The sequence below is a fragment of the Aegilops tauschii genome, chromosome 7 (assembly GCF_002575655.3).
Source record: "Aegilops tauschii subsp. strangulata cultivar AL8/78 chromosome 7, Aet v6.0, whole genome shotgun sequence".
NCBI lineage: Eukaryota > Viridiplantae > Streptophyta > Magnoliopsida > Poales > Poaceae > Aegilops > Aegilops tauschii.
Window position 1 is genome coordinate 556,487,746 of NC_053041.3, and position 11,130 is coordinate 556,498,875.

At 42.1% G+C, this 11,130-nt stretch overlaps 1 protein-coding gene across 1 annotated transcript; it reads right to left on the bottom strand.

Moving 5' to 3' along the window:
- Positions 1-9,420: 9,420 nt before the first annotated feature.
- Positions 9,421-10,864, bottom strand: LOC109773106 (copper transport protein ATX1). Its single transcript, XM_020331800.3, has 3 exons — positions 10,560-10,864; positions 10,188-10,263; positions 9,421-9,996 (listed from the first exon to the last, which is right to left on the bottom strand). The coding sequence occupies exons 1-3, from the start codon at positions 10,569-10,571 to the stop codon at positions 9,755-9,757; spliced, it is 330 nt and encodes a 109-aa protein (XP_020187389.1). The 5' UTR covers positions 10,572-10,864; the 3' UTR covers positions 9,421-9,754.
- Between the last annotated feature and the right edge of the window lie 266 nt (positions 10,865-11,130).

Here is an 11,130-nt window from a genome sequence, read left to right on the forward strand (position 1 = left end):
CATGCAATCAAAATATGTGACATGATATGGTCATCATCATCTTGTGCCTTTGATCTCCATCTCGAAAGCACCGTCATGATCTCCATTGTCACCAGCTTGACACCTTGATCTCCATCGTAGCATCGTTGTCGTCTCGCCAACTATTGCTTCTACGACTATCGCTACCGCTTAGTAATAAAGTAAAGCAATTACATGGCGATTGCATTTCATACAATAAAGCGACAATCATAAGGCTCCTGCCAGTTGCCGATAACTTTTACAAAACATGATTATCTCATACAAAAACTTATATCACATCATGTCTTGACCATATCACATCACAACATGCCCTGCAAAAACAAGTTAGACGTCCTCTACTTTGTTGTTGCAAGTTTTAAGTGGCTGCTACGGGCTTCTAGCAAGAACCATTCTTACCTACGCATCAAAACCACAACGATTTTTTGTCAAATGTGTTGTTTTAACCTTCAACGAGGACCGGCCGTAGTCAAACTCGATTCAACTAAAGTTGGAGAAACAGACACCCGCCAGCCACCTGTGTGCAAAGGACGTCGGTAGAACCAGTCTCATGAACATGGTCATGTAATGTCGGTCCAGGAGGCTTCTTCCAACAATACCGTCGAATCAAAATAAGAGGTTGGTGGTAAGCAGTATGACTATTGTTGCCCACAACTCTTTGTGTTTTACTCGTGCATATCATCTATGCATAGACCTGGCTCGGATGCCACTGTAGGGGAACGTAGCATGCAATTTCAAAAAAATTCCTACGATCACGCAAGATCTATCTAGGAGATGCATAGCAACGAGAGGGGGAGAGTGTGTCCACGTACCCTCGTAGACCGAAAGCGGAACCGTTATGTTAACGCGGTTGATGTAGTCGAACGTCTTCACGATCCAACCGATCCAAGTACCGAACGTATGACACCTCCGTGTTCAGCACACGTTCAGCTCGATGACGTCCCTCGAACTCTTGATCCAGTAGAGGGTCAAAGGAGAGTTCCATCAGCATAATGGTGTGGCGACGGTGTTGGTGATGTGATCCGTGCAGGGCTTCTCCTAAGCACTACGATGCTATGATCGGAGGAGTAAACTATGGAGGGGGGGCACCGCACACGGCTAAGAAACAACTGTTGCGTCTTTGGGGCGCCCCCCTGCCCACGTATATAAAGGAGGGGGAGGAGGAGGCCGGCCCAAGGGGGGCGCACCAAGAGGGGGGATTCCTACTAGGACTCCCTTCCTAGTAGGATTCGTCCCCCTTTCCTTCCAACGGAGAGGGGAAAAGGGGAAAGGAGGGAGAGGGAGAAGGAAAGAGGGGGGCCGCGCCCCTTCCCCTTGTCCAATTCGGATTGGGCAAGGGGGGGCGCGCGCCACCTCCCGTGGCCTGCCTCCTCTCCTCCACTATGGCCCATTAGGCCCATTAACTTTCCCGGGGGGTTCCGGTAGCCTCCCGGTACTCCAAAAAATCCCCGAACCATATAGGAACCATTCCGGTGTCCGTATATAATCTTCCAATATATCAATCTTTACTTCTCGGCCATTTCGAGACTCCTCGTCATGTTCGTGATCTCATCCGGGACTCCGAACAAACTTCGGTCACCAAAACACATAACTCATAATACAAATCGTCATCGAACGTTAAGCGTGTGGACCCTACGGGTTCGAGAACTATGTAGACATGACCAAGACACATCTCCGGTCAATAACCAATAGCGGAACCTGGATGCTCATATTGGCTCCTACATACTCTACGAAGATCTTTATCGGTCAAATCACATAACAACATACGTTATTACCTTTGTCATCGGTATGTTACTTACGCGAGATTCGATCGTCGGTATCATCATACCTAGTTCAATCTCGTTACCGGCAAGTCTCTTTACTCGTTTCGTAATGCATCATCCTGCAACTAACTCATTAGTCACATTGCTTGCAAGGCTTATAGTAATGTGCATTACCGAGAGGGCCCAGAGATACCTCTCCGATACATGGAGTGACAAATCCTAATCTTGATCTATGCCAACCCAACAAACACCTTCGGAGACACCTGTAGAGCATCTTTATAATCACCCAGTTACGTTGTGACGTTTGATAGCACACAAGGTGTTCCTCCAGTATTCGGGAGTTGCATAATCTCATATTCAGAGGAAATGTATAAGTCATGAAGAAAGCAATAGAAATAAAACTAAACGATCATTATGCTAAGCTAACGGATGGGTCTTGTCCATCACATAATTCTCTAATGATGTGATCTCGTTCATCAAATGACAACACATGTCTATGGTCAGGAAACATAACCATCTTTGATCAACGAGCTAGTCTAGTAGAGGCATACTAGGGACACTCTGTTTTGTCTATGTATTCACACATGTACCAAGTTTCCGGTTAATACAATTCTAACATGAATAATAAACATTTACATGAATAAGGAAATATAAATAACAACTTTATTATTGCCTCTAGGGCATATTTCCTTCAGTTGAAAACCACAATCAGAAACCCGAAGAATCAGAGCCCCTCGACTTACATGACCATGAAGCCATTTTGGTAGCGAGCCCGCGAGGGAGTTTCGGGGACCAAGGTGCCCAGGAAGAGTCAAAAATATGAAGCAACATAGATGAATTCAGTTGCTCAGCAAAAAGTATGTTCAATCATATCAGCTTTTAAACGTAATATGAATGATTTATGGTTACGACCATGTGACGAAGTCCAAAGACAACTCTCGCCACAGCAATTCAAGGAAAAGTGCCCATCACAGCTGCATCACTCGTCCAACATCATCAGCATGCAGTTATTCAATGAAGGGAAGAAACACAAGGGCGAAAAATCAGTACATTCTGTTCAGAGAGTTCACAATCCAAAAGACATAAAGGTTGAGACGCATTGAGTAACTTCCTAGAAATAAGCAAATCATAATTAAATCAAGTATTTTTTTTGACAAATCACACCAAAAGAGACCGAAAAAATGTACAATTAGAAGGAACATGTTCAATTGAATTATTTGGAAAATTAAAATCAGAAGGACGTATTCCTAAATCCATGTGACCTTTAAAGTTGTCCTCATATTGACTGATCTTTTTTGGATAAATTACTTGAGCTTATTACCTTGATATTAATTTACAGAGAGATGCATCATGATGCCCGGAAGCATCGATAAGATAGTTTGAAAAGCTAATTATAATTATTACTGCACACAAAGCCGCCGGATTTCTGGTATGGTGCCGACGGGGAGGGCGGCGAAATAGACATGTGACTGGTGTTTATTTGTTTTAATTATAATTAAAAGTGAGATGTAAGTTTTAATCTAGAGCATAGATCTGTTTCAAAAATCATCTTGTTTCAAGTGTCTTGTTTATTAAGGATTCAGGTTTTTTACTATAGTTTATTAAGTTGTATCTGAAGACTCTCCAAGTCTTTACAACATTAGATTTTATATAGTAAACAGTGCTAACATATAAAAAAGGGCCAGAAACATTTGTGTTGAAAAGTGTTAATGTCCAGAACGACAAGCTAAAAAACATTTGTGACATTAATTTGTAAATCAACAGGAGAGAAATCTCCAAATAAATAGTGCTAGCTAATTCTAAAATAAAATATTCTAAATGTATTTTTTGTGGGAAATAAGAAATTTTTATGTCATTTCAGAATTTCTATAATATATTGTGTTGCTAGAACTGTGTGCCACAATTACCTTCAATGATCATTTTTGGAGTACAATGTTGGAACTGCGGGATGATGATTCCAACTGTTATCTGACTGGTTCATACTAATGGGTGTATTTGGTCAAATTGGGAATAGTGGGTATGAACGTTTAATGCTCCTGGTAGTCCTACTTGTTTTAATGAATATAAGGAAAGAACTATATTTCACATTTGTTTGATTCTTCATGCCTTACATCTGAAGATAATTTTCAGATGTCCAGTGCTTCAGTTGACGGGTCACTTGTGTTTATCATCCCGATGTGGTGATCATGATTACGCGGGCATACATACATGACACCATATGTAGTGAATTAATGATGAATGAGTTTCCTATTTTCTTTTTCAGCTCAGACAAGGCCTTTCATTCTGTCGTTATCTAAATGATCAAGTGATGGATCAAGCAATGTGTCAGAGTTATCTATCAGTTATCACGTGTGTTTTATTGCAGAAAGTGTAGATATTAAAGTTGTTGTTTTTCGCAGGGGAGATCTTAAAGTTGTTGCTATGTTGAATTTAATATTCTTGAAGTGGGAGAAAAGTCTGAAAACATATTGCGGCAATCGAATCTGTAATCAAATGTTCTAAATGTATTTTGCTTGCATAAGAAAGAAAACATAGCGTTATTCCACAAAGAAATATTTATACTATATGATATACCCCGTTGCACCTAATTGATGTATTTATTTTAGACTATTAGGGCAAAAGCCCCCTCCCCCCTCCCAACCCCCAGTTCCATGTTAACAGTCATATAATTGAAAACGAAACCTAATTGATGTATGTCATGCTATTACTATTTTTAATCAAGTTACCTAAGATAATCTCTTTCTAAGTTATTTTTGAAAAGGTGACGGCGTGGATGGGTGTTATGGCCATGTAACAAATTCTCATAATTTACACAGATTCAGCTTCTTTGATGAATTACATTAAAGCAAGGAGTACATAGTGAGGAAGGGACAGGGCCGGCCTTATCATTATGGAGGCCCTAGTGCGATTGAGACATAATGAACATTAACGTATTAACATATATACTTTCAACAATATATATCGTATATCGTAAAAAAATATAAAGGCATTAACATAAAAACATGATTTTAGTTGGCAAATAAAGTCTCAATACAATCATCTATATGTTATTATATGATGCTAATAATGATTATAATGTATGCAAATATAAGTAATTGTTGAATAAGTATAGCATGGTGAAGTCTGCCGAGGAGGGGGGGGCATATGCCCCCTTCCATGTTGATTTTTTGTTTTGCATTCTGATTATGCACACACATACTTGAGTACAAACCAACGAGATTCGTGGTGTTATATTCGAATAAGTAGGTCTCTGAAGAAGAGCTTGTGAGTAAGATGGATGGTGTTGTGAGTAGTATGGTGAGTGGTGTTGCTGCATGTCACGACCGGTTTTCCAATAAAACATTTATTGAGAAACCGATCCCTTTAACGGACCAGTAGAAAAGAATCCTTCTTACTGGTAGACAAATTCTTGATTACAGAAATATCCAGGAGTACTAAATATAATACAAGGTTGAGCGGAGGCTGCTCAACAATTTATTACAAGCACGCCGATATTATACATAAAGGCGGATATGACACAAGGGGTATGGTGGCATAACTATTGACTCGTAATAAAAGTGGTGGTGGATATGTCACAGTGAAGTGGGTGACAGGACTCCTAAATCTTACAGCTCATCGAGCGTCGGAGTGAGGCTCGAGGACTTTTATTTTGGGTGGCGGAAGCGTATATAATACAAGAGACCAAATCCAGGATCGCACGGGACTGACTGGGACTCCTCTAGGCGTCGGACTCGCTATCGAACTCTTCATCCATAAGATCGCCTTCGTCAACATCTGGCCAAATCAACAAGCCAGGTGAGTGCTATGAAAGTACTCGCAAGACAGTTTGGACATAAGATATAACAAATGCAAACATGATGCACATGAGCAGATTAATAATGCGCACTCTGATAATAAACTTTGCACTGCATGGGAAATAAAAAGGAAGTCGGGCGGTAGTCCTCCCGCAATCCCAATGTAATACTGAAGGCCAATCGAGTGTCTGAAATGACGCCTCGAAAGGGTGCAAATAATTAACAATGCCGCAGTCGGGCGTCAGGGCGACACCACATAAAGGGCTTATAATGGAATATAAATGACAGTGCGTGCCACAGTCGGACGTCTGAGCGACATCACATAAAGGGCTTATATCAAAAGTAAATAACGAGAGTGCCACAGTCGGACGTCTGAGCGACATCACATAAAGGGCTTATATCAAAAGCAAATAACGAGAGTGCCACAGTCGGACGTCTGAGCGACATCACATAAAGGGCTTATATCAAAAGTAAATAACACGAGTGCCACAGTCGGACGTCTGAGCGACATCACATAAAGGGCTTATATCAAAAATAAATAACAAGAGTGCCACAGTCGGACGTCTGAGCGACATCACATAAAGGACTTATATCAAAAATAAATAACAAGAGTGCCACAGTCGGACGTCTGAGCGACATCACATAAAGGACTTATATTTCATACCTCGATATTCCAATAGCTCATGAATTTAAATCATCTCAAGGAAATACTCAGGTACGAAATAATAAAATGGTTAGTCCATCCACAGGAATAACATTCAATCTGGGTTACCACTCAAGCTTGTTCACCGGGCATTCTCACTGAGAGTGACACAGGGACTGATGTAGATATGGATATGGATATGTTGACCAAGGTCCTTGACCATGGACACAATTTCTCGGAAGGTTTTGACTCTGCAGAGTTTGTACTTTTAACCACAGCCAACGGATTTCGGTAGCCACAAAAGGACTAGTTTCGTTTACGGTATTTTAGGAGAAACACATCTAACCAGTACACACCCATTCCACATTCCGTTGCCAGGAATCACCCTAGGCAACGTTCAAGAAAAACCTTGAGACGGGGAGGCTACAACCTCGCGTAGCATGGGATCAAATTTATATCGCGCGCTCTAAGGGGTGCCCCCCTCTCGGTCCCAACCGGAAACACCCATGCCCCCTGACCGGATGACTGGCTTTAATCCAGGGCCATGGAACCCTCATCCCGGCCCCTCTGTTTGGTGTGTACAAGGAAAGAGGTTTGCAACTTACTAAGCTGTATTCCTTTCAGAAAACATGTGGCAGCACAAAAAGGGAACGGACGGTAACGTGGCTCGGTCCACGTTAACGTCGGAGTTTTAACGGTTGGCATAAGACTGGCATGCTACACTGCATGTGAGCTCAAAGCCTTCCCGAACACAACCACGTCCTACCCCGAAGGGTTAGATGATGCTTACTCTGCCGCAGCTCGAGGGTTAGTGGGCCAGTGCTGTAGCAGAAGGGACATGCAGGAGCCCACCCCCGCCGGCCAGCACATATGACCTCGGCAGTGTGGCTGCCGCAAGGCACATTAGAGGTGGCATGGCACTCCTCATCATGATCGTTCCTGTGGTTGGTTTCAGGAATTTGTGGTGGTTGTTTTAGGGTTTGCTTTGGTTGCAGGGTTTCGGAGATGAAGCTATGCGGGATCAATTGTATTTAGTCATGGTTGGTCGTTCATCGCATATATATACTGCAAGTAGTTACTATGCATACCGTTGATCACAAATGTCGTGGTCCACACGAGATTACCACTACAAAACTTAGAAATAATAACGTGCCGTAATTACAATGTCTATTTATATATTCAGAAACAATGTAGCCATGTTGGGTCACATGCTTGGTTCTTCGCACCAGCGATATACATTAATGGACAGATGGGCTATGGTGAAGTAAAATCGTTCAGTATAAATAGGAAAAAATGATTGATTTTATCTTGCACTAACATTACAAAAATGTTTGGAATAAAAAAATATTTATATCATTTCAATACACATCTCGATCGCATACATCCAATAACTTACTAGTAAGTTTATATTAATATCTTCTGGTATGTCTTAATAAAGTGCATCAACTTTTGGAGCTATGATATATCATTAGGTTCATCTATATTTCCGGCCTTACGGACATGGAGTACAAACCTGAACCTTTAATTTCATATTGTTTGGATGTCTTTTATTACTAATCTTTAATAGTTTGTGGTATGTCTATGCATGTTCGAGACTGAATTACTAATTGAAATGTCTCTGCCTCCATTCGGGTTTAAAGGGCGGTTGGCCACGATGAATCGTCCTTTTTTAAAAAAGACTGTCAGTCTTATCTTTGCATGCAAGCATTAATACTGCTATTTCGTTGGCTGTATGTAAAGGGAGAGAGCGCCCATTCTGGGTATGAGCTATATGCCTTGAGTATATATGTCTTCCTGCTGCATGTGGGATAATGAGTGGACTATAGTGTAGCTAGCCATCAACTCTGGCACAAGTCCCACCATTCCTTGGTCCGAGAGAAGTGTCCACCGGCTTTTTAATTCCTGATTATACATACGATGGAAACCCATCTAATACTTGTACAATACTAGTATAATGGACTGTGAAGTTCTATGTCAAGTTGCAATTAACGGTCCTTATTTTGTGTCGTACAGAGATCAAACACTTTCTATCGTACGCCAAGCATCACTCTTTAATTCCGGACGGAGTGAGTACATGTTAAGTTAGATAATAATGTGAAACATTGACTATAACAAACATGTATTTATTCGGGGTTCAAACATGTTCTGAGCTTACTAATAACTATGTACACACTTGGATGCTCTTTGAAATTCATAGCTCTCAGTGATCATGAACTTTTTTTGCCGAGTGACAGTGGGTGCTAGTTAATATCGGTTATTAAAAAATATTCTTATGCAAAGTTAGGGGAGTTTCTACAAATGCTAAGCTTTTTTGGTTCTATCCATTTTGAATTTTTTAACATTTATTATGTTTTAGTATGAGCATGACCCTTGAGATTCAAGAAAGGAATTGGGTTGTTTTTAGTATATTATCATAATAAGACTTGCATAGTACAACCGTATAGACCTTGTCTTGTATTCTCCATTATTTTTCAGTTACTTTTTTTACATTTGTATTTTTTAGTTTCTAGATGCAGCATTGCTATTTTCATAGATATTTTTTTATACACATTTGTAGTTCACCATGATAATCGGATTTTTGCCAACAAAACATGATAACCAGATTCTCCATAGTGAACATCATGGTGTGCATGAACATGAACAAAATTCAACAACTTAAGCTGCTAATTTTATATATTTTTAATAGTGGTGTGCATCAAGCTATTGATTATGCTGATGCAAATTATGTAGTACTCCCTCCCTCTCATAATATAAGAGCGTTTTTGACATTACATTAGTGTAGTGTCAAAAACGCTCTTATATTATGAGACGGAGGGAGTACTATGGAAGGAGACATTTGCACTATACCTTTTTGCCGAGTTGATATTTTGCCTTGATCCTGCTGACAGTCCATGACTGTGAGTAGTGGTGCTCCCCGCACAGCACACACCACCACCTTGTACTTGGTAGTGCCCCCCGTTTCTCCGGACACAACTCCACGGGCTCCACGCTAGCGTCGAAGTTCGACTGCAAATACAAGCTATTTGTTCCACAAAAAAGACAGAATATTGAGTATAAATAACTCAATCGGTACAAATTGTAAATTGTCATGTGCGATAGAGCTGCGTATACATACCCCATAGAAGAAGGCGGCAGATACACGGTAGCAGGGATAGTTGTTGACGACTTTGTGCGATTTCTCCAAACCCGAGCAGTCTCAAGCAAGTGCCAAACATAACATGTCCCACAATTTTTTGCAGTAAGCAGGCCTTAATACAACATTGTATCTTTGTGCTACAAATTTCATTTTTGTGTAAATTTAACATGGACGGCTGTACTGAACACTTTCGTCAACGGAAGAGCTGTAGAACATTAATAGAACTGAAATCTATTGTAAATCATGTGGTCGACGTGTTCATTTGTCTAGATCATACACACTTTGTTTATTCCATTACGTTGTAGTCAACTCGTAAGTAACATCGTGCAAACCGCCATGACTCTCTCAACAACAATATCTTGGAGTTTTCAAAGGTCACGGCGGCATCATCTGTGCGTGGTCATCAAGCGACGGTGTTGGCCGGGGTCACCTCCGGTGCAGGCGCGGCGTCTGCTGCCGGGGTTGCCTCAGGTGCAGGCACGGCGTCGGCTGCCGGGGTAGCCTCCGGTACAGGAGTGGCTTCGGCCTCCCAGAAGGCGGTCTTCTTCCCGGTCTTGGAGACCGTCTGGAAAACGTCTTCTGGCTTGACGTTGCCCTTCACGGTCACCTTCTGCTGCTCCATGTCTATGTCGAAGCTCTCGACGCCTGCCTCCGGGAGAAGAAGCAAAGCATTAGCAGGTGAGACCACCATAGAATTCTAGTTCAGTTCCAATGTATTCGCTGTGAAGTTTGTTTTAGTCATTCCTTTTGCGGTTGAAACTGATTTTCACAAGCAGGTAGATATAAATGCGTTGGTAGCTTTGAAAGGAAGCAGGTAGACGCAGAGAGGAAATAACCTTCCATTTTGGTGAGCACCCTTTTAACCGCCCCCGAGCAACCTCCGCAGGACATTGCCACCTTGAGGACAACAGTCTGCCGACCATAATAAGATGAGAACATTTTGTTTCTGTTAGATTCTAACAGATCAAACATTATCTTAGCTTATTTCGACGAAGCAATCTTACTTTTTGACGAATGATCAACTAATCCAACACGGGGTATATAATAATAGACGACAAACTAGAAGTCTCTCCTAGCTAGGCTAAGCTACTTCCTATTGGTTTTCTTGATCTGTTCATCAACCAATAACTGAGAAGAGAGGAACCATGCTATGGAAAATCATAAAAAGAGATGTTGGGTAAATAAGAAGGCAGGGAAGGAGATGGTACCTCGGAGGCCATGGCTGGCAGCTACAGCAGGAGTCAGGAGGAGAAGATCGGGAGACGGGGATCGATGTCGTCGGAGGGAGAGTTTGATGATGCCTGCACCTGTTCTGGCTTCAATGATTGGGGCTGTGGGGCGACTTAAATAGACGCCTGCCAGGAGGAGGAAGAAGAAGAAGAAGATGCGTAGCACGGAAGGGAAGCACAAGGAAGGGGCGGTGAGCGGTGGGTGGACGTGCACCAAACACGCATAAAGCTAGCAAAGCATCCCCCTCGACCGATCGATCGGTAGGGATGGGCATTGTTCATGCCGGCCAGCCAGCCGGCCTGCGTTGGCTTGGGAGGGGTAGTACAAGTGCCGGAAGTAGTACACCCTTCCCTTGTGCAGTACACATGCTGTACATTTGCCTTTTCTTTTCGAGGGGTCGCTGTACATAGATTCTTGTTTCCAAGGCCAGCAGCGAAGAGTGAGTCTCAAGTTCCACCGCGCCACCAGCCCACAGCCCACCATACTCTAGGCCCACAACTATGAGAAGGGAAGCGCGCTTTGTTTGAGAGCAACTTTGTTTTGGGGTGT

Bases quoted from the DNA above. Each gene is read 5' to 3' on its own strand.
- LOC109773106 (XM_020331800.3), bottom strand. The intron at 9,997-10,187 runs GTTATTTCCTCT...TCCCGGAGGCAG, and splicing joins GGTGCTCACCAAAATGGAAG to GCGTCGAGAGCTTCGACATA.